General features: G+C 38.8%; 1 protein-coding gene across 4 annotated transcripts in view; it reads left to right on the top strand.

The window, feature by feature from the left end:
* Positions 1 to 24,279, top strand: part of HSPA4 (heat shock protein family A (Hsp70) member 4) — a 43,302-nt gene that overhangs the window by 8,770 nt on the left and 10,253 nt on the right. For 3 of the 4 annotated variants that reach the window (XM_032626187.1, XM_032626188.1, XM_032626190.1), the window contains 11 exons: positions 2,320 to 2,377; positions 4,463 to 4,603; positions 6,464 to 6,586; positions 11,582 to 11,681; positions 12,366 to 12,499; positions 15,454 to 15,698; positions 19,620 to 19,696; positions 21,188 to 21,339; positions 21,833 to 21,939; positions 22,349 to 22,482; positions 23,705 to 23,886. In XM_032626187.1, coding sequence (XP_032482078.1) covers positions 2,320 to 2,377; positions 4,463 to 4,603; positions 6,464 to 6,586; positions 11,582 to 11,681; positions 12,366 to 12,499; positions 15,454 to 15,698; positions 19,620 to 19,696; positions 21,188 to 21,339; positions 21,833 to 21,939; positions 22,349 to 22,482; positions 23,705 to 23,886 — 1,453 coding nt within the window. Of the gene's footprint in view, positions 1 to 1,668; positions 2,378 to 3,964; positions 4,057 to 4,462; positions 4,604 to 6,463; positions 6,587 to 11,581; positions 11,682 to 12,365; positions 12,500 to 15,453; positions 15,699 to 19,619; positions 19,697 to 21,187; positions 21,340 to 21,832; positions 21,940 to 22,348; positions 22,483 to 23,704; positions 23,887 to 24,279 lie in introns of those variants that run through there. The other variant, XM_032626189.1, reaches the window with a different exon arrangement.

Genomic DNA, 24,279 nt, shown 5'->3' with positions numbered 1-24,279 from the left:
AAGCCAAGTCTAATAAGTTTTAAGAGGTAGTAACAATTTTTACTTGAGAGGGATTGGGAAGGCATCACAAGTGTGTGATATCTCTGGAGAATGAGTGAGATTTAGAAGGACCAGGGCATTTCAGGTGGCAAAAGTGGTAGAGCAAAGCAGGAGGATTGGAAGACTATTTGACTTGTGTTGGGGTACTGTGTGCTTGAGATTGCACCTGGAAAATGGGGGTGGGGTTGGGATTGTGAGAGGCCTTAGGTTCTACATTAAGGAACCTGGACCCTATTTGCTGGTAATGTTTTTGTTTGGAAGGTAATTAGAAGCAAGACAGATTCAGAGTTACCAAGGTAGAATAGGAAATTAACCCTTCAACAGACATACAATAAAGTTGGGAACATTAATTTTTTCATTCTTAGAGCTAGTGTTGTTTTGAGGAGATGAAGGCTTGAAAACAGAGCTGCAGGAAACAATGGAAGATAAATAATGTTGGCTTTTAGTTATGTTGGGATTGAGTTATTGGTGGGATGCATCTTAGAAATTCAGATCTGGTGGCTTTTAGAAAGATGTAGGTTTGCATGCATAGGCTAGAAGGAGTGGACAGGGTGAATGGAGTAGGTAAGATTACGGTGGGCAATTTCCTAAAGGGCTGTATGCGCTGTAGTAGGGGAGACATTTAAGTGGTACTCAGGGATTTTTTTTTTTTTTTTTTAAGTGATAGGTGGTATATTTGCAGAAAGGCTGAGCTTGATACCTGTGCTGTAGAGGGGCTACCCCCCAGCATGTTCTAGGCCCATAGAGCTTAGGGCTCATAGGAAATCTGATGAAATTCCAGGCTGTGTCATATTGATTCAGGGCATAGCTGCTTGTAACTTTTCTGGGAGATTGGCTTACAGGGATTCTTGCACCATTGTTTGGAAAGGACCACTCAAGCACAGAGAGGCTGAGCATTCTGCCAGTTTGTACAGGGCTGGTAAGTTTAAGTAAAACAGTTCTACTTAATTAGTAGGTCATCTAGTGTGGTCAGATTTGGACCAAGGGAGTATGGCTGCAGAGCTCTTATTCTTACTCGTTCCACTAAATTTGAAGAATTAGGGGTACAGGGGGGATAGAGAGAGGGTCAAAGCTAGCTAGAGTGTGAAGTATGGAGAAACGATCTATAGTCCTGACTCCCATTGCTTTCAGATTGTATGACTCTGGACAAATTTACTTATTAATACCTTTTTGGACTCAGTTTCCTCTCCTATAAAGAGGGAATAAGATAGGGTGCTTATGAGGATTAAATGAGATGGTGCATATAGGCAATTTATGCAGTCATTATTATTAAGTAGGAGGAAGAGAAGGCTTTACTAACCTGAGGGAGAAATGGACTCTGGGAGGAGCTTTGTCTTTTGGATTTTTTGGGGGTGGCATGGGTGAATTTGATCTTATTTTAGCTTGAGAGAAATCAGCTACTGGAAAGGGAGGTGACAAATATATGCAAGGTTCCAGAGTGAAAAACAGGGGGAAGCATGGAGGCCATGATAGCAAAAACATCAACTCCAAAATAACTGACTTTTTAAGCTTAAACACAGTGTTTTAAAGTGTTTATACCTTTAAGCAAGTTTCAATTTTGCTTTCTAAAACAAGCAGCATATACATCAAACCAGCAGGCAGTGTATGAATTGATTTGGAAGAATGTTCAGAAGTGGGAATGAAGTTCCTTGTCAGAAATTGAGTCTTTAAAAAAAAAAGAAATTGAGTCCTTGGAAACTAGTTCTAGAAAAATAACTTTTTATGTATTCAGTATTCACAATAGGACAAGCGTTGTTTTCAGGGTTTATAGACTATTCTCTTGGTGAAGTTATGAGCTGTTCTAAACACAAAGAACGTTTTATTGATGTATTGATATGAGGGTATACTATTTTATATTGGAATTTTGAACACCAGACTTGAAGAATTAGAGGACAGTGGAGACTGGTTAGTCCACCTCTCTCCAGTATTTCAGACAGATGGTCATACCAAACTTGTACTTCAACATCTAAGTGATGAACTCCCATTATTCTAAGAAGCAGCGCATTCCATGGACACTTTACTCAGTAGAAAGGTCAAAATCATAGACTGACTGTGTGCAGTTAACAAAAATAGGGCTTTTCGGCTAAGCAGATTTTTTTTGCTGTGCTGCAAGGCTTGTGGGATCTTAGTTCCGTAAACAGGGATCGAACCTTCCCCCCCACTGCAGTGGGAGCGCGGAGTCTTAACCACTGGACCACCGGAGAAGTCCTTGCCTGCTTTGGTTTTGGATGTAATAATTACAGTAAGGTTTGATGTTTAAATGTTTGTTTTGTCTTCTAGGGCTTGCATTTCTTTTGGTCCTAAGAATCGTTCAATTGGAGCAGCAGCTAAAAGCCAGGTAGAATTTTGTTTTTCCCTAAAGTGACTTTCTTCTGTGGTTTGTCCATCCTTCCCATTCAGCAAGTATTTCAGTGCCCATTGTGTGCCCACCACTGTGAGCCCCTGGGTGTACAACTGAGAGATGAACCTGATCTTTCTTACGTACTTGAGTGAGAAGCAAATAGCTTTTTAAAATAGCATGAACATATATAATCTGTTTAATGCAAAGTGCTAGGATGTTTGATTGTTCCTGGGTATTTTACTTTTTAAATTTTTTCCTGGGTATTTTATTTTTTATTTTATTTTATTTTATTTTATTTTATTTTATTTTTTTGCGGTACGTGGGCCTCTCACTGCTGTGGCCTCTCCTGTTGCGGAGCACAGGCTCTGGACGCGCAGGCTCAGCGGCCATGGCTCACGGGCCTAGCCACTCCGCGGCATGCGGGATCCTCCCGGACTGGCGCACGAACCCATGTCCCCTGCATTGGCAGGCGGACCCTCAACCACTGCGCCACCAGGGAAGCCCTTTCCTGGGTATTTTAAATGCTCGTTAAAGTGTCTTGTTCTGTCTTCATCTTACTCATATTTAAGGTCAGTGTTGATCAAGGTTCTCAAGGAAGGAAAACATACTTGTAGAAGCACACTTACCATTAGTTTACTTTTAAACCAGGAACCTGACATATTTGCTGGTTCCTCTGTAACCAGAGCAAAAGAACCTGAAGAGTTCTATTTCCCTGAGTGTCTGAGGTTGCTGTAAAATTAAGGAGTTGCATGTTAGATGTTTTAATAGTTCAATCTGGAGCAACGTATAGAATGAATAACTGTCTCTTTCTGGACCGGGCAGCGCCTAAGATTTATAAGCCCAAGAAAATGGTGCTTGGCCAATTTAATTAAATTGGGTGTTTTATAATCTCATTTTCAGAAAGTTCAACATGTTTTAGAAGACAGTAGATAGCAAGTACAGAACTGTTTTGAAATGTCTTTCCTTCTAAAAGTCCAGTGAATTCTTCCTGTTTTTAAACTTGCTTTCATTATTGAGAACAGTTATTGTACTAAACTGGCTGCCTAGTTCTAGGTTGACATAGTTATTGTGATACTGAGTTTCTACTTGGCAGCTTACTGAAACAGGGCCTGACTTTGGAGCCCTTATATTGTTTTACAAAAGAACTTCTGTTTGTGCCTTTTGACATTGCTGATGCAGAGGAGCTCTGCTGTTTTTCCTTGGGACTTGTTGCACTTACTTCTGCATTGGGAAGAGGAGCCTATAAGTCTTAAGCAGAAGTTCATTCTTAAATTTTTTGAATGTCCTTTGCCAGCATTTTTTCCCATAAATTATAATACTTTATTCTAGAGAAATTAGAAAATATAGATGTAAAAGTGTGAGGAATTTAGAAGTTAGCATACTACCATTATCCAAAAATCACTGTTAATATCTTAGTGTGTAACCTTTTGTACTCTTTCTAAGCATATAAATGTTTTTATCCCCACCCCAAGAAAGTGACATCATATAATATAGATACTTGTCTCCAGACTTCTAAAATAATATTAACCATTGTATGGATATGCCATAATTTATTTACCCATTCTCCTGTCATTTACCCTCTAGGCTCTTTGCAGTTTTCTGCTGTGATAAATAATGCTCTGTCAGTTTATTTGCATTATCTTTGTGGGCTTAGTGTCATCTTTTTTTCCTTTATGGTAAGTTTTCTTCACTAGAATAACTGAATTGATACATACTGCCAGATTGGCCCCTGGAAAGTTCGAATAACAAACTACGGGTAATTTTTAAAAGATAAAAATTATTTTATGTAAATGTTTGTTAGAAGTTTAAGAACAGAGAATGCTTTTATAAGCGTAATGACCTGTCTTCATGAGGAAGTAAGGCAATCTGGGCTCCGGTCCTAGCCCTGCATGTGACCTGTACAGGTCCCTCACTCCTCACTTCACAAGCTAGCAGGCATCGTTCAGAAAGGTTTAGTGCTAAAGAAAACTAACTCAGAAGGAAAATGATTCTAATTTAATCCTGAGATTGTTGAATTTTTTTTTTCATAATTTAATTGCTATTAGTCTTTCCACTCTTTGACTCTGATACACTTTTTCTTAGGTAATATCCAATGCAAAGAACACAGTCCAAGGATTTAAAAGATTCCATGGCCGAGCATTCTCTGATCCATTTGTGGAGGCAGAAAAATCTAAACTTGCATATGATATTGTGCAGTTGCCCACTGGGTTAACAGGTATAAAGGTAAGGTTTTCAAGATAATACCTTAATGATTGAAATACAGTATTTTATGTTATCAGGTCATTGTATGTTATACCATTCTACTTTCAAGTTGTAATGAAAATGGTTACAAATGCTTTGGAAAGTCTTTTGCTAGTAAAGACCATTGGCATTTTTTGAATAATCTGGATTTTATTTGGGAGCCATAGGTGGCACTGTTAATAGGGGTTGGACAGATAGGTGGTAATGATGTGAAGTTAACTGCCATTGCTACTTGTCTTGTTGACTAATGCAGCAGTCTTGCTGGTATGATTTTAGTGAATGACTTCCGGAGGAGCAGGCAAAGAAATCAACACTTTAAAGTCACTGCCAGATATGTGGTCATACTCTTGACAGTAGGATTGGAAAGGTGTTGTTCTTTTGGGGAAAAGGGAGTTTAGTCTTTGCTATCTCTGCAACATCTAGGAGAGTCTCTTTGTGAAGCATGCAGTGAACTGACCATACAAAAAAGATTAGAGGCTGAGGGATGGGTACGGTGAACACATTTGTCTCTCTTGCACTCAGGTGGTAAGAGGAATCCAGAAGGGTGTTTGAGCTTTTCAGGCAACTGAGTTTAGAGAGAGGAAATGTGGTGTTTGAGACACCCCATTTGGAGAAATAAGGATCATGGGAACAGGTTCAAAATCCAAGAGATGATGAGAATTGTGGGGAAATGGTAGTTAATTGTGCCATTGTAGCTGAGAATTCAGTTGAATTTGGAAGTGAAGAATTTTGATAACTGAAAAATGATCACGGGTTTACTTATGGTATTTTCAGCAATAATTTTAGTACAGTTTGAATGGGCCTACTAATGGATAAATATGGAGTGCAGAGGAGGAAAAAAGGAAAGGGAGCTGAGGAAATGGGGGATACTTACAGTCAAGAAAGAAATAGGATGCGTATTGGCAGATTTAGTCAGAAGCGTTACAAGTGCCAAAGGAGAAAGAGACTAGGGAGAAGACCTGGGAACAAGTGGATCCAAGTATGAGCTTGGAGGAATTGACAAAGACTTAAATGAGGGAAGAAGAGGTAGCTTTGAAAGAGGCTCACTGGGAGGGTTATTTTCCGATCTTTATCATGCAATAAAGTGAGACACTTAAATTCTAAACCAGAATAAATTATGGTTGGACTGGGGAGTGAGAAGGTGGTGTTCAAGTTGAGTTGGAGCAGGAGCTAAAAGAAGAAAGTGACATTTTCTGGTCTGGGTTGTACTTGGGGAGTATGGGCATGTGGAATAGGACCTTATCTTACTTAGGCAGTCTTTTCAACATTTAAAGTTTGTAACTGTTGTCAAAGTTGCATACCTTTATCCAGGTTTAGGATATCTTGAAGCTTTGTTTGTCGTTTATTCTTTAATTCAACACGTATTTATTGTGTCAAGTTTGTCCTCCGTGTTGGGGCTATGACGGTGAACAAATCTGACAAAAACCATTGCGTTATATTGGATCCTAATTGGGACGATGATCATAAAGTCAACACAGTAAACAAGTAAAATACACACAGTACGTCAGATGGTAAAATAGTTTCCACCACCAGATCCCTTTATGGAGGGACAGTGTGGGTCATAGTGAGCTATACCAATTTGCTTCTGCCCAGGTAATTGTCTACAAGTTTTGTTGGTGGTCACAACGTGCCATTTACATAGTGGTCCTCATCTCCAGGTATCATGCTTGACAAGCATGTTAAAAAGCTAAAAGTGACCTTCAAGTTATTTTCACTTCTAAAACTAGCTTTCTCAATTCCTTCCTGAGTTAATGTTCCATTGATGATTTAGAGATTATTCATTTTAGGTTTTTAGGACATGAAGAAGTATTAAGTTTAGATCCTTTTGGTTTTTTATTGCAGGTGAAATACATGGAGGAAGAGCGAAATTTTACCACGGAGCAAGTGACTGCCATGCTTTTGTCCAAACTGAAGGAGACAGCAGAAAGTGTTCTTAAGAAGCCTGTCGTGGACTGTGTTGTTTCGGTGAGTTTGATCCCTACACATTATTGGGGTCTTGCATGAAGAAGCAGAAAGAAGAAAGCTATTAATTGAAAATAAAATTGCTTTTTGTCTTAGGTGGTAATGGTTATTTTAAGAATTCATCAAACTAGTTCTCATATTCTTGAATATTTTTTTCTGCCCCCTAGTTTTTGCTCATGATTCTGTTATTCTGTCTGTTTAAAGGCTTATCTCAGCCCACTTCTTCCTGGATTCCTTCTAGCACCTAGCATAGTGCCTGGCACATGGTAGCCACATGTTTGTTGAATTAGTTGAATACTCTCAATTAGAAATGCTGTTTTTTCCTTTATTTCTATCTCTGTATCTTTGCTGTTTTTGTATCCAGCGCTAAAGGCAAGGCAGCACTAGACTTTATCTTGTCTTTTCCATTTCCCTATTTAGATGGAAGCCTGGCTGTTTGTAGCTTTGTGCTTGTAGTATGGTGAAGTCCATAGGGACTGTTGAAATTTGGGTGGTTGTGTTGGCCTTTCCAATGAATCTCCTCATTCTGCCGTTGTTATCTGATATTTTAGCTCTTTGGCCTCCTTTGCCTTTTAAAATTTTTATTTATTTAAAAAAATTTTTTTTGAAGTATAGTTGATTTACAGTGTTATGTTAATTTCTTCTCTACAGCAAAGTGATTCAGTTACACATATGTATGTTCTTTGCCATTATGGTTTGTCACAGGATATTGGATATAGTTCCCTGTGCTGTACAGTAGGACCTTGTTGTTTACTGGCATCTTTTGTCTTAATTTTGGTGCATTGGTTGTCAAAGCAAGGACTGTTAGGTGGCTTATTTCACCTCACAGTTTTTTGACTGATGGATTCCTTGGTTCTTGGCCATCTAGTAAAGTAGTACTGACATTTGTCAGGAAGAATTGGCTTATGGCTCATAACCCACATTTTGGGGATGCAAAGAATAAGAATGCTACTTCCCTTAAAGAGCTCAGATTCTATACAGGCACTGTATTTCTTAGATGGTTTCTGCCTTCCCCCAAATCTCTGTTGGACTTTGAGATTTGTCCCCATTTCCCCCCATCTACCGCCCTAACTTTGATTCTGAATTTTGCTCCATGTAGAAGTAAAAAATTAAAAAAATTTTTTTTTCCTCCCCGGAACACGGGCCTCTCACTGCTATGGCCTCTCCCGTTGGTGGAGCACAGGCTCTGGACGCACAGGCTCAGCGGCCATGGCTCACGGGCCTAGCCGCTCTGCGGCATGTGGGATCTTCCCAGACCGGGGCACAAACCAGTGTCCCCTGCATCGGCAGGCGGACTCTCAACCACTGCGCCACCAGGGAAGCCCTAGAAGTAAAATTTATGTAAAATGGCAAGACTGCCTGAGTGGCTTTTCCAGCTTTTGGGATCAAGTTGAAAGGTGATGAATTAAGTTATGTGTTGGGGGTCCTCAAGAGTTTTGGTGATTTGATAGGAGAATTTACAGGACTCAGAATAAAGCCATATTCGTGGCTAAGATTTATTATAGTGAAAGGATGCAAAGCAAAATCAGTAAAGGGGAAACGTACATGGACAATGTCTGGAGGAAACCAGATACAAGCTTCCAAGAGTCACCTTCCATTGGAGTCAGACCAGAAGTGCTTAATTCCTCCAGCAGCAAGTTGTGACAGCACGTATGAAATGTCATACACCAGCGAAGTTCTGCCTGAGCCTTGGAGTCCAGGATTTCTATTGGAGGTCATTCACATAGGCATGTTATGCCTTGCATGTACCGAAATTCCAGACTTCCAGAAGCAAATTAAGTGTAAAGCATAAACTACATTGTACAGTTTAGGCACAGTGAACCACTCTTATAATTTAGGGAAATTTTTCTGTTGATTTAGGGAACTATATATCATTCAAATTCCTAGATGCAGAAAAGGGCCAACCTTGCCATCGGGCCTAAGGCTAGTGGTCTCTGGCCTCTGTGTGAACTCTTTTCTGCACAGTCTTCTCTGCACAGTCACTGCTCTAGATTTTGGTACTATGGTATATCTGATTGCTATGTAAATAAGGCCTGGGTGGATTTTGCTTTATTTATAAACTGATTGTTGTTAAAATATAAGCTTTATTTTTTGGGGAAGGTAATAGTAGCCCTCGTGTTCAAATCAAATCAAATGTGTAAAAGGGTATATGGGAAGCTTTAGCACATCTGTTACCTAGTAAGTAGATTTTCCTTCCTAGAGGTTACCAGTTTTACCACCCTGTTACAGATCTTTCCAGAGGTTTTTATGTACCCAGGCAAATATGTATAGGTCCTTTTTTACTTTCATTTTTCTTTTAGTATATTTTGGACAATTTACCTTATATATGTTCCATAGCAGTAAAGAGGTGCTTTGTTCCTTTTAGTGGAGCAGAGTGTCGCAGATTATGTGTACCATAATCTGTTTAACTAGTCTCTTTTTGTTGGACATCCAGGTTGCTTCCAGATTTTTTTTTTTTTAATTGCAAAGAATACTACAACAAGTAAACTTTAACAAGTATCATTTTGCTCTTATGTGGTAAGTTTGTAGGTTATAGGCTAAATTCCTAGAAGTGCAATTGCTGGGACAAAGGATATGTGTATTTTAAACTTTAACAGAGGTTGTTTAATTGCCCTTTAGAGAATTTGTGCTGATTTACACTTATATCAGCAATGCCTCAGAGGGCTTGTTTGACCACAGCCTCACCAGCACAGCTTATTGGTATATTAAATAATTCTGATAGATAAATAATCATAGCAAAGTGTGTGTGATTTTAATGCTGATATTTTACTCTTTAGGTAAACTAGAACATTTTAAAATTTATGAACCATTTTGTATTTTGCTTTTTGTGAAATGTTCCTATCCTTTCCTCATTTTATTTTGAGTGTATGGTATTTATTTTGATTTGTAGTTCTTCAAATATTAGAGAGATTAACTCTTTGCTGTTTTATGATGTGAGTTGCAAATATTTTTCCCCATTTGGTCATTAGAATTTTTTAATGAGTCAAATGTATCAACCCCCCTCCCCGCCTTTTTCTTTTCTTTTCTTCCCCAGCAAAACATTCTCTTATTTTTATCTCAGCAGATGTTCTCATTTAGCACCTGACATCAAACCAAAGACCTTAGTTCGGTGGGCTGAGACCATTTGTAAACTTAGTGTTTGTAGGTCTCAGTGCCTATGAGCATCAGAGCACCTGCCCTCCCTCTGATCCCTTAGGGATGCCTAAATCTGTCTCAGGTGTGCTAACAGTGCTGGCCACAGGGTGGTGGAAAAGTCGTGGCGCTGCCATCTGCTGGGATAGGAACCCAAGCTGCGCCTTGAAAGCAAGTTCTTTTCAGGTCTCCAGATAGAGTCCCAATTATGCTTATTCAACATACTCTTGTCTGCCTGGGCTGGAATGAAGAAAGGACCATTTTCCCCAGTGGCACAAGGGAGGATTCACAAGCTGGTTTACACTTTTTAGAGCTCAAGCATCTAAGGAAGTCTTGTCTTGGGGGCTGGAGCAGTGCACTTCCAGGTCAGTGCTGCTACCCAAGGGAAACCCCAAGTCCAGCTTGGCAGCCTTTGCACAATGGGTACTTTCCCAGGATCCATGAAAATATTCAGAGCTCATCAGAACATTTTACTTATATGCAGTTTACAACTGTCAGAGGAGTTCAGGACTGTCTGGCCTGGGACTCTTATCAGGATCTCATTTTAGGATTAGTTATTCAAAGCATGAAATAAAGGGGAATACTTTTTTTTTTTTTGCCATACCATGTGGCATGTGGAACTTCCCCGACCAGGGATCGAACCTGTGCCCCCTGCGGAGTCTTAACCACTGGACCACCAGGGAAGTCCAAGAGGGAATACATTTTAAGGATCAAGGCTGCTCTTTGTAGCCCTGTTGAGGCAACTATTTCAGACATGATCAGTACAGAGAAAAGTGGGTACTCAGCAGGGCACAGCTGGCTTTCAGACCCAGACTTCTTCAGTGGTGTGGTTGAAGAGGGACTTCAGCTTGGGCATTCTATCAATAGCTTATCCTCTGCAAGGCTGGTTGACCCAGCAGGTGCAGATCAAGAGCAGCTTCAGGAGAATGAAGACGAGAGACTTGATCAGGTCAAAGGAGAGCTCCCGAGTCTGCTCCACCAGCTTCTGGCATAACAACATCTTGAAAATGAACTTGAGGCTAAGAACTCTAAGGACCCAGAAAAGGCTGAGCATGGCCAGCTGCTTCTCTCCGTCCTGGAAGAGATGCACGGAGATGATAGTGGGGAAGTAGGTGCTGAGCCTGTTAACGGCGAAGAAGGGTACAGACACGTTTCACCAGGAGAGGCTTGGAGCCAGGCTGTCCACACGCAGGGTCAGTAGCACAGAGAACACCAACAGGGCCAGCCAGGTGCACGAAGATCTTGAAGGTAGTGAAACCCAGCCACTGTTGGCGAGAAAAGCATCACGCATGTTGAGTGAGCCAGGGACAGCTATACGTCCCACCCACCGGGCTGCGCCTTCAGTCCCCACGGGCCTCACTGATGTCTGCCGTTGTTGCCAGGCGAGCGAGAGGCAGCGAGCAGCCCTGCCCGCTGCAGCCCTTGGCTCAGGTGTGCCACTGATCTCCCGGCCCCAGCTTGGGACCCAGCATTGGCCACTGGCGGACTCCCACCTTGACCTGCCGGTTCTTTTGGGTTTTGTGTTATATTTAGAAAATTCCATCTTTTCTTTGACGGTAAAGATTCCCTTTTATTATGGTACTCATGATTTTTAAAAAACATAAAAATTTTTGATTTGAAATATATTTTGGTATTAGGTGTATAGTAAGGATACAACTTTATTATTTTTTCTGTATGGCTGTCCATTTGTCCCAAGACTACTGAATAGTCCAACTTTCTCCTACTGGTTTGAAATACTTCCTTGGTCATATACAGAATAAATTGCTGTAAGTATTTGAGGGCGTTTCTGGATTTTACTGTTGTTTGACAGGTATATTTTAAATGAAGGATCTCCATAATACAGTAAACTTTCAAATTCTTTTATAGGTTCCTTGTTTCTATACTGATGCAGAAAGACGGTCAGTGATGGATGCAACACAGATTGCTGGTCTCAATTGCCTTCGATTAATGAATGAAACTACTGCAGGTAAGAGATTATTAACTGAAATTCTTGACTTGCTCCATCTTGAAGGTTGTGAAATCTTAAAGCCCTAGGGTTTCTTGTTCCCTGTTTTGCTTGGAGCACTTACCACCTGTATGTCATAGTATTTTTGGATACTCTGTCACATTCTGTGAAGAGTTCACCTGAGAAGTGCTTTTTCTGTATCCTCATAGCACTTACTTTGGTATTTAATTGCATGCTTGTTTGGGAAGGAATTCATTTATTGTGTGTTTGGAGTATTGCTTTGGTTTAAATATTGGGTTTTTCTCCAACTTGTGGATTGGTGGAGTTACAGGGGTGGGGTATAAAGCACCATCTCAGGGGGTAGAATATATGGGAATGTTGAGATGGCACAAGGATAGTAGAAACATGGGAAGAAATGTTTGGAGAAGTGGAGGGAGTGGTTTTGGGAAAAATTGTCAAAGTTGTTGGAATTGGAAATTGGAAACGTAAGGAAGCCTAAGTGAATGTCGGCATTTAACTCTTTGAATTAGTGTTCTTCATGAATAAATCATGCAGAGCTTGTAAATATTTTGAGTCTTTCATGGATCTGTATACAGAGTCTGTTTTTTCCTACTTAAATGAATTTTTTTTTTTTTTTACTTAAATGAATTTTAAGTTTAGTACTTAAATGATAACATTATGTTGAATTTTTTTCTTATTGTGTAGTTGCTCTTGCATATGGAATCTATAAACAAGATCTTCCTGCCTTAGAAGAGAAACCAAGAAATGTAGTTTTTGTAGACATGGGGCATTCTTCTTATCAAGTTTCTGTATGTGCGTTTAATAGAGGAAAACTTAAAGTAAGTATATTTTTTCCAGAAGACTGTATTACAAGTGTATGTTAATTAGGAATTTATGAGAGACAACTTAAAATAATTGGTTAAAGAATTTTGTTTCACTAGTGGAAACTTGGTATGAGCCATCTGAACCTGAAATTAGGTAGGTAGGGGTTGGGTGGAAGTTGTAAGCCCAAAATAATTTATCAGGAGTTGACATGGTATGAAGCAAAGAGCATAGACCTTGAGGAAGAAACTCTTAGAGTCCTGAGCCTATTTTTCTTACCTATAATGTGGGGAAAATAATGCTTGCCTTGCAAGCTTACTAGGAGGAATCTTTTTTTTTTTTTTTTTAGGAGGAATCTTTAACATGTAGTCCCTTCATATATCTTACACTGAGGATTGAGGAGATGATACACGTATTCTCTTAAGGTTTTGAGTGGTCTGGGAACAGGACGGAGTGACTAGAACTTGGGTGGCTGAAAGAAACCAGACTAGGAGTGATATTGTAGATGTCTGGAGACGTTAGAGCTCTGGAGAAAGCAGTTTTGTACACAGAGAAGTCTAGCAGTGTTAATGGCAGAGAGGGACCAGAGGGTGATCATGGTCACAGTTGAAAAAATTTTTTAAAAATATGTATACACATTTCCTGTATTAGTCTCTTTATTAAGGTCAATTTTATATAGAGTAAAAGGTATAGATTTTAGGTGTTCAGTGAGGGTTTTTTTTAAATTTATTTTTTAAAATTGAAGTATAGTTGATTTACAGTCTGTTAGTTTCAGGTATGTAGCACAGTGATTCAGTTATACATATATATTCTTTTTCAGATTCTTTTTCCCTTATAGGTTTTTACAAAATATTGAGTATAGTTCCCTGTGCTATGCAGTAGGTCCTTGTTGGTTATCTGTTTTATTTATAGCAGTGTTAATCCCATCCTCCTAATTTATCCCCCTGCCCTTCCCCTTTGGTAACCATAAGTTTGTTTTCTATGTCTGTGAGTCACAGTCAAATTTGATGGTATATGCTAGTTCCTCAGTGGGATATAAAATCAGTTCTCTGGCTTGGTGATTTTATCTAGAATTTGCTTAAGAGCCAAGGGTATTTTGAGTATTTAATTATTTGGGTTCTGTATCAAGGTTCTTAGTGCCAGGTCTAAACTGGTTTTCTGCTTCCAATTTAGGAGTTGGTCGAGTGGACTACCTATCCCAGAATAAGTACTTGTTAGGTTTGGAGGGCATTTTGAGTTTCTCTTTGTTACAATCCTGCTTCTTTGAAAACTGGACTTGCCTCTGCTTTATATTCTGATTTGTTTCTATGGTTTATGTTTTTTTTTTTTAATACAAATAAATCTTTGGGATGGTTGGGAAATAAGAGGTTCACGATTTTTACAGATATGAATGATGGACCAAGTGTTATTCTCACTGTTTAAGCTTTACTTTTATCCATAATAGGATTATTTCTAAATTCCATTTTGTACTCTCATTTTTAAACTTTAATTTAATTATTTATTTTTAATTTTATTTATTTATTTTTGGCTGCATTGGGTCTTCGTTGCTGTGCGCGGGCTTTTCTCTGGTTGCGGTGAGTGGGGCCTACTGTTCGTTGCAGTGCACGGGCTTCTCATTGTGGTGGCTTCTTTTGTTACAGAGCCAGGGCTCTAGGTGCGCGGGCTTCAGTAGTTGCGCGGCATGTGGGCTTAGTTGCTCTGCAGCGTGTGGGAGCAACATTGGCATTGTTGCTCCCCTGCATTGGCAGGTGGATTCTTTTTTTTTTTTTTTTTTTTTTGCAGTAACTGGGCCTCTCACTGTTGCGGCCTCTCCCGCTGCGGAGCACAGGCTTCGGGCGCACAGGCCCAGCGGCCATGGCCCACAGGCCCAGCCGCTCCACGGCATGTGGGATCTTCCCGGACCGGGGCACGAACCCGTGTCCCCTGCATCGGCAGGCAGACTCTGAACCACTGCGCCACCAGGGAAGCCCGGCAGGTGGATTCTTAACCACTGCGCCACCAGGGAAACCCTCTCACCTTTTTCGACAGAAGATACTGGGCATAATTTAGCCTTGTCTTTGAGTCAAAGTGATGTGTATTAGTTTCTGCTTCATTATCAGCTGTTACTTGTCACTTTTCCAATTATAATTAAAAATTATCAAAATACTTATTATAAAATCAAATTTTGGAACATTTATATATAAAGAAAAGACATTCATGATCTTACTACAGTTTGGTGTATTTCATTCTAGTCTTTTATGAAAACAAAATTGGAATTACACAGAACTGTGTCTCGTCTTTTTTTTTTTTTTTTTCCTCTCCTATGAGTTCACTTATTAAGAAAAACTTCCTGAGGACATTTAACATTCTTTGAAGAGATTGTTTTAAGGGTGTGGGTCATCACGTATTTAGCCAGTCTTCTATTATTGGATCTGATTAGATCTAGTTTGCTTCTAATCTGCCAGAGATTTGGAAAAGGATAACCTAACCTAATTAGTCTTCTATGTTGAATAGAAACAGATAGCTGTGACTTTGGACTTTAGCATATTTTCTGGTAGTAAATTGCATAGAACTAAATAAGCCTTTGGTATTATTCACAGTTTTGTGGTAGCAATAAGACTAGAACTGTACATGACATGTTAGTGTATTGGGCCTTGAATTATAATTGTTGCTTGGAGTCAGATTGGTGTAGTGGAGAAGGCATAGGTTTTGGAATTGAGGTTGGGTTTTGAATTCTATTTCTACCACTTAATAACTTTGTGACCTGCATATTATCTGATCTGTCTAGGTCTTTGTATCATCTGTAAATTGGGGATTACAATGTCTCTTTCCATAGTGGTTGTAACCATGATTAAACGACACATGCGCATTGCCTTGTTTCAACCTTAATGTCCCTTCTCGCCTTTTTATTACAGTTTACCAGTTAAATATATATCGTGATAAAATTTTAAATTGGTTAGTTTTTGAATTAATTACCATCTTTTTTTCAAAGGTTCTGGCCACTGCATTTGACACAACACTGGGAGGCAGAAAATTTGATGAGGTGCTAGTAAATCACTTCTGTGAGGAATTTGGGAAGAAATACAAGCTAGACATAAAGTCCAAAATCCGTGCATTATTACGACTGTCTCAAGAGTGTGAGAAACTCAAGAAATTGATGAGTGCAAATGCTTCAGACCTTCCTTTGAGCATCGAATGTTTTATGAATGATGTTGATGTATCTGGAACTATGAATAGGTAATCATATTAATATTTTGATGGTAAACTGAACTGTGATGGTTCCCTACTTATATTAGCCTTAATTAGCTAATTGTTGAAATTATATGGATGTTATGTAACTTCAGTTCTATAGGTAAAAATCAGAGGCCATTCAGGATCTTGCCTTTATTTTATTTAAAAAGAATTTTATTTATTTATTTTTATGTTTGGCTGTGCCGCATGGCACATGGGATCTTAGTTCCCTGACTTGGGTTCGAACCCGCACCTCCTGCATTGGAAGCGCAGAGTCTTAACCACTGGACCGCCAGGGACGTCCAGATATTGCCTTTGATGTGAAGGCTGGGTTTGGTTAGTCTAATAACGTAGACTATTTCCAGGAAATTGGCAGTTCCTTTACATGTGCATGTATTACACGTGAGTTACCAGTCTTCATAAATTCAGGGCAAAGTGCTTTAGTGCAGGATTAAACTGAATTTGCTTTAGTCATTGATTCAGAAATTGGTGTTTTTGAGTAGTTCAGTATCACTTGAGGACAACGGGTCTTTTTGTATAATACTACAAGAATTCTGGGTAACTGACATTTCAGGGCTATCCTCAGAAATACCCAGAATGCTTCTGTTATCTGGTTAGGTTGCTTGGATGTTCTTTAGTATGTGAACTCTACTGGTAGAATTCAGGCAAGACTGATGGCTTGTTTGGAGAAGGGTGGCCTGAGCCATCTTCAGAAAATTGTGATGGAGTCAAAATTGCTTTTAATCTGCCACAATGAGATTACTGTGCCTAGTAACCAGATTTGTAGTCACCTTTCTCTTCTACTTGAAAGTGATGGTTTTCATTTTTATTAAACAGCAACTTTTTGTGTATCTATGATGTGTTAGGGGGAATCATACAGTATGTGTTTGGCTTCTTTTGTGTCTGGCTTCTTTAACTTAATGTTTCCTAGATTCATGTATTAGTACCTCATTGCTTTTTATGGCAAATAATACTACATTTGTGTGGGTATATCACATTTTATTTTTCCATTCATCAGTTGATGGACATTTGGGTTTCCACCTTTTAGCTATTGTGATGAGTGTTTCTATGAACATTCATGAACAAGTTGTTTGAGTATCTTGTTTTCAGTTCTTTTGGGTACATAGCTAGGAGGGGAATTGCTGGGTCATGTGGTAATCATATGTTTAGCTTTTTGAGGAATCACCAAGCTATTTTCAATGTGTCCAGTGCATCTCTAGTGGCAGTGCACACTTCTCTTCTAAAAGCTCAGAAGGGACTTCCCTGGTGATGCAGTGGTTAAGAATCCACCTGCCAATGCAGGGGACGAGGGTTCGAGCCCTGGTCCAGGAAAATCTCACATGCCGTGGAGCAACTAAGCCCATGTACCACAACTATTGAGCCTGCACCCTAGAGCCTGTGAGCCACAACTGAGCCCTCATGCCACAGCTACTGAAGGCTGTGTGCCTAGAGCCCGTGCTCCACAACAAGAGAAGCCACTGCAATGAGAAGCCCACGCACCGCAACGAAAGGGTAGCCCCCCGCTCCCTGCAACTAGAGAAAGCCTGTGTGCAACAAAGAAGACCCAATGCAGCCAAAAATAAAAAATAAATAAATAAATTCATTAAAAAAATAAAAGTTCAAATACTTATTTCACATAAAAATGAGTAAAATATAGTTACCATATGATTCAGCAGTTCCACTCCATACCCAAGAGAAATGAAAGCACATTTACACAAAAATTTATATATAAATGTTCTTAGCAGCACTACTTACAATACCCCCAAAATGGAAATGACCCAAATGCCCATCAACTGATAAAATAAACACAATGTGATATGTCCATACAATGGAATATTATTTGACAATTAAAAAAAATGTTGTACAGATGCGTACTGTAGCATGGATGAACCTTGAAAAGTTTATACTAGATGAAAGAAATAAGTTAAACAGGATTACATTTTGTCTAATTCTGTTTATATGAAATGTCCAGAATGAGTGGTTGCCTAGGGCTGGAGGGTTGGTGGGGGAGTTGGGAGAATAATGTTAATGGTGATGAAAATACTCTTTTTTAGGGTGATGAAAAGGCTTTAAAATTGATAGTGGTGATGTTTGCACAATTCTGAATATACTAAAAGCCATTGAATTGTACACTTTAAATGTGTCAATTCTATGGTATGTGAATTAAATTTCAATAAAACTTAAAAAAAAGGAACAACCTCTACTGTTGCTGCTGCCATCTTTCTAGAATGCTCTCTACCTTTGCTTTTCATGTTTTTATTTTGGACATTTTCAAATATGCAGCAAAACTGAAAGAATTTTACAGTGAACATCCTTATCCTGCCACTTAGGGTCTACTGTTAATATTAACTGTACTTGTTTTTACCACATACCTATTGATCTGTTCATCTATCCATCCTTTCATCTACCCATCAATTTATTTATTTATTTAGACAAAGCTAAGAGTTTAAAAAAAATAATCATTCATTCATTCATTCATGCATTCTGCTCCAGGTCTTAGTTGCGGTATGTGGGATCTAGTTTCCCCACCAGGGATTGAACCCAGGCCCCGTGCGTTGGGAGCGTGGAGTCTTAAACACTGGACCACCAAACCGTCATTTTAAACTGTTTCAGTTGCTACACATCCTCACCAAATATTGGTATTAGTGATCTTGAATTTTTGCCATTCTGGTGGGTGCATTCTATACCTCCACTATTTTTTTTTTTTGAGATGTAATTCATAAAAGTCACGCATTTAAAGTATATAATTCACTGGGTTTTAATATATTCATGGAAGTGTGCAGCCATTACCACAACCCAATTTAAGAATATTTTCATCACCTCATAAAGAAACTCTAAATGAGCTATCATTCTGTGAAGAGACGTGGAGGAACCTTAAATGTATATTTCTAAGCAAAAGAAGTCAACCTGAAGAGGCTGTATGATTCCAACTATATGACATTCTAGAACTATGTGACATTCTATATGACAACTATATGACCTTCTAGAAAAGGCAAAACTATGGAGACAGTAAAAAGATCAGTGGTTAGCCAGGGTTCAGTGGAAGGGAGGGATGAATAGGTAGAGTACAGAGGATTTTTAGGGTAGTGAAACTATTCAGTATGATGCTGTAATGGTGAATACTTACACCATTTGTCAAGTTATGTAGAACCCTAATTTACACTATCATGTATCAATATTGGCTCATCAGTTGTTAGAAATGTATCTTACTAATGCAAGATGTAACAGGGGAACTGGGTGTGGGGGTAAGAGGTGTATGGGAATTCTCTGTACATTTTGTTTATTTCTCTGTAAACCTAAAACCAGTCTTAAAAAATAAAGTGTATTAATTAAAGAGAAAAAAATATCTGTACCCATTAGCCGTCTTTCCCCATCTGTTCTTCCTCCCCCAAGCCCTAGGCAGTGGTTAATCTACTTTCTGTCTCTTTGGAGTTGGCAGTTCTGAACATTGCATATAAATGGGGTCAGTCATATATAACGTGTTCTTTGTGATCGGCTTATTTCACCTAGCATATTGTTTTCAAAGTTCATCCATGTTCCAGCATGTATCAGTCACTTTTATTGTTTTTGTTCCTTTTTGCTGAATACACTTGATGGATAATAGGGTTTCTCACACTATTTTGCCTGTGAATAATGCTGATGTGAACATTCATGTGCAAATTTTGTGTGGTCATGTGTTTTCAATTGTCTTGGATAGATACCTAGAGTGGAATTGCTGGGTCATATGGGAGCACTATGTATAACATGCTGAGCAATTGCCAAACTCTTGCAAAGTGGCTACACCAATTTTACATTCCCACCAGGAATGTATGTGAGATCCAGTTTCTCTCCATCCTTGCCAGTACTTTTATCTGTCTTTTTGATTATAGAGATTTATTTTACATAAAAGTGGAATGTGATTTAACCTATTATTGTTCTTTTCCATAGAGGCAAATTTCTGGAGATGTGTGATGATCTCTTAGCTAGAGTGGAGCCACCACTCCGTAGTATTTTGGAACAGGCCAGTAAGTATTATTGTGACTGTTCATCTTGGGCTCTTTGGAAAATGTTAATTACTTTTTTTTTTTCCAGTTTTAACAAATTTTCATTGTATGAACTACTTCAGTGCAATATGAAACTTCTTTTTATCAATATCGTCCCCCGGAGGACCTCCAGTAGTGTCTAGGGAAATCTGATAGTTTTCCCAGGAAAGGTAATTCAGATTCAAAGATGGATTTAAAGTCTCAGGTATTTCATGGTGGTAAAAATTGTCTTTAGCAGTGTTGCTGTGGTAGTCTTGTAGGTTTTTTTTGTCAGTGAATCTTTTGTTGAAAAATAAGTAAAGGGAGGATATGATAATCACATACTTAACAGGATGCTTTAATTTTATCTTGGGCTAAAAGGTGGAAGTTTGATTTAGGAATGCATTACTAATGTTCCGCAAACCTTTGACAAACCTTTTCCTAGAGTCCACTCTTGTGTTGGTTGCTATTTCATGGTGTTGAGATGTACTCTAATCTTGACACAGGCTCAGCTCTTAAATCAGAATGATTATCACAGATGGGAATGTTCTTTCCATACTGGGTCAGCCCATTTCTTTAAATAGCCCTTCTCAACAAATAGTCAGTGTTTGTTGCACAAAATGTGACCAGGAAATCAGGTGAGTTTTGTTTTTTTTTTTTAATTTTTATTTTTGGCTGCGTTGGGTCTTTGTTGCTGCGCGTGGGCTTTCTCTAGTTGCGGCTAGTGGGGGCTACTCTTTAGTTGCAGTGAGTGGGCTTCTCATTGTGGTGGCTTCTCTTATTGCAGAGTACGGGCTCTACGCGTGCAGGCTTTAGCAGTTGTGGTGCACGGGCTTAGTTGCGGCATGTGGGATCTTCCCGGACCAGGGATTGAACCTGTGTCCCCTGCATTGGCAGGTGGATTCTTAACCACTGCGCCACCAGGGAGTTCCCACCCAGGTGGTATTAAGAGGTGTTTTATGAGTGACAGCAGAGCCTTGGTGTGTACCTTCTCTCCTTCTGATATGAGGAGATTGTACCTGTGTTATAATCTGGCCTATGCTTATACTCTGGCTGGAGTGCTGGAGTGACTAGATGTGCATCTGCATACTTTTTTTTTTTTTGCATGCCATGTCAGGGATAGTCCAATATTTTGAGGCCCTTTTATTTTCCTTATGGCCAGCTTAATTATTGATGTTTTAACATTTATTTCTGTGAGGCTGTTTCCAAGATTGTAGGACTTGCGTACTGTAGGACATTAGGTATTCCTGACTCTCACCTCTTAAGTCCCAATATTGTCGTGCCACTCTGCCCTTGTTATTTGGAGCACACACCTGTGTGTGTGTGCACGCTCACGTGTTATTGTGGAGGGGATTAGGAGTGGTGGGGCTTTGTTATACATTTGTGAATTATTTTGTTGTGATAAGATGTTATATTGCTCTTTTTATTTCACTGTAAAATACTAATTAAAAGATTCTTTTAATATAAATGTCTATTCTAATTGTTTTTAAATAGAGTTAAAGAAAGAAGATATTTATGCAGTGGAGATAGTTGGTGGTGCAACACGAATCCCTGCAGTGAAAGAGAAAATCAGCAAATTTTTTGGTAAAGAACTTAGTACAACACTAAATGCCGATGAAGCTGTTACTAGAGGCTGTGCATTGCAGGTGAGCTTGCTTTCTTTCACAGGTAGCCATTTATAGGTCATTGTAAATACAGCAGTGGTTTTATGTATCCAGCTAGTCTGAGATCAGCTCAGTGATCTTAAGGTCTAAGATTCTAAAACTTCTGTTTTAAAATTGGTATCAGAAGTCGTGTTCATAAATGGAATTGTTTGTACTATATAACATGTAATAAGATGAAATAAGTTACTAGAAACATACGTAAGCCTGAAATACCACTAGAATTTGGCGTATTTGTTGCATGAAGTAGTGTTATACATCAGTTAAATAAAGGTTGAGGTTAATGGAAAAGTAATGAGGAATAGCTAGATTATATGGGTGGTTTGACAAATGATAGACATTTATAAAACCACTTATTTAGGTACTATTAGGTTATTAATGTAAGTAGATGTCTTCTGAAGTCATTCTTTATAGGTATTGTAATAATTAGTTCGTATGTCTACTTGCCAAATGGAATTTTTAAAAATTATTATTCTAGTGTGCAATCTTATCGCCTGCTTTCAAAGTCAGAGAGTTTTCTATCACTGATGTAGTACCATATCCAGTATCTCTGAGATGGAATTCTCCAGCTGAAGAAGGGTCAAGGTAATAATGTTTTTTAATCATTTTTTACTTAAGTGTTAAGTCTTAGAAAATACTCTCCATTTCAAGTTATACACATCTGTAATATTTTGCCATAGTGCATGAAGCAAAATGATTAGTCATTCATCAGAATAAGTTTGTGTCCTTACTAGCTTCTTTTATTTGATCCTGCTGAAATAATTGCTGCCTTTTATGTGCTGATTGAAGTATATATATATGTTTAAAACTGACACTAGACACACACACACACACATACATATTTTTTTTCTTAGGAACTCTTATAATCTGCAAACAGTGCCAGTTGAGAAGAGTAACTAGAGCTATACAGTAATTACAGATCTAGAATACATGGGTAAAAAGTGTTAGCAATGTCCTAAATTTGTGTTTTTGTCTTTTTCCTCTCTCTGTTCAGTGACTGTGAAGTCTTTTCAAAAAATCATGCTGCTCCTTTCTCTAAAGTACTCACATTTTATAGAAAGGAACCTTTCACTCTTGAGGCTTATTATAGCGCTCCTCAGGATTTGCCCTATCCAGATCCTGCTATAGGTAAGTAAAGAATTGGGAATTAAAAAAAAAAGAAATTATGTGTGCTTGGGAGAACTGGAATAGCAAAGCAAGTAGAATATGCTGAAATTTAGGATTTTAGATCACACGCACAAAAAAAACACTTTCAGTCGTATTACCAGGTTTAGAACCAGCAGGATGGTCATTATTTAATTGGATTTCCTATTGTGGGCTGTAGTTCTCGTTTTCTTTTTTTTTAATTAAAATTTTTTTTGTTTAGTTTTTATTTTTATTGATTGATTGATTGATTGATTGATTGATGCTCTGTGCGGCTTGCGGGAAGTTAGTTCCCCGACCAGGGATCGAACCCACGCCCTCGGCAGTGAAAGCACAGAGTCCTAACCACTGGACTGCCAGGGAATTCCCTGGGCTGTAGTTCTTGGTTAATGCACATTATTGTTATACCTTGTGCATAATGTGGTGCTAGTTACTGAAAGGAGTTGAGGAGATTCAATTCTGACCCTAACATAGAGTTAGGTGTACACAGAAAATCATTAGAAAATTGTGATAATCAGTATCACAGGTTATGGAACCATGTTGGCTTGAGTCTTCATTGACTCTGAGAAACTTAGAATCTGGATATAATACCAGTCGAGGAGAGAGAAACTAGAGTTAATATGATAATTACGGAACTAGAATACATGGGTAAAGTATTAGGAATATCTTGAACGGCACTTAGAAGCTTGGAAAGTTAACCTACTCTGTTTTCCTCATTTGTAAAACAGGACTAGGTGTGATAATTCATACTTTACAGAGTTTTACGAATTAAAAAACATAAGCAAAACCCTGGTATAGTAACTGAATCTAGAAATGGCAGTTTCTTGATAAGTCACAAGCAGTATGGAATCACTGGGGTTTTCAGTAGAGGAAAGTGGGACAAATCTATTCTAGGAATTTATCTGGCAGTAGCCTATAAAGATGAATTGGAGTAAGGCACTGGAGGGAAGGACCTGTTTGAAGAGTTAGGAGGTACTTGAGTCCTTAATTGAGACAAGATAAATAAGAGTTTGACTATTTGTGAGAGAGGAAGGAGAAATCTGATGATTTAGTAAGATTCTAAGAGTGCCCACTTTGCTTATTTGAAGTATCATGTTACTGACCTTTCACTGAGAAATGGACATAACCTGGCAGTATGGGCATGTATTTGTGTTTGAATTCATCCTCTTAGGTTATGTGTTCTCTTTTATCTTTCTTATGTCCTTAGCTCAGTTTTCAGTTCAGAAAGTCACCCCTCAGTCTGATGGCTCCAGTTCAAAAGTGAAAGTCAAGGTTCGAGTAAATGTCCATGGCATCTTCAGTGTGTCCAGTGCATCTCTAGTGGAAGTGCACAAGTTTGAAGAAAATGAGGAACCGATGGAAACAGATCAGAATGCAAAAGAGGAAGAGGTAATCTAGACAATCTTATACCATTTTAGGCCATTCATAATGGCTCAGAGGTGACACTTGTCTAGAAATTCTAGCAAATAGACTGGGTGACAGAGCTGCTGAGAGTAGGTTTGCATGCGTACCCCATCATATGTGAGCTAGCACAAAGTCTTTATACAGAATTTGTATAGAAGTGGAACATAGTTGGCTTCCTCCTTCAGACCATGCACCTCTCAATTTGACTTATTCTTGGTTCTTTCTGATTACTGGGGAATGCTGAGTCTCAGTTGATTATTTCCACAGGTAGCGTAGAATTCACACTCATTTGTTGGAATTATGCACTGGGTCTTGTACTTACTGTGTATAAAAATCAAGGCTTGATAAAACTATAAATGTTTGGGGTCTCATCCCCAC

Source organism: Phocoena sinus, chromosome 3 (genome assembly GCF_008692025.1).
Source record: "Phocoena sinus isolate mPhoSin1 chromosome 3, mPhoSin1.pri, whole genome shotgun sequence".
NCBI classification, from domain to species: domain Eukaryota; kingdom Metazoa; phylum Chordata; class Mammalia; order Artiodactyla; family Phocoenidae; genus Phocoena; species Phocoena sinus.
The sequence above is the reverse complement of the archived record's forward strand: the minus strand, read 5'-3'. Positions and strand labels throughout refer to the sequence as shown.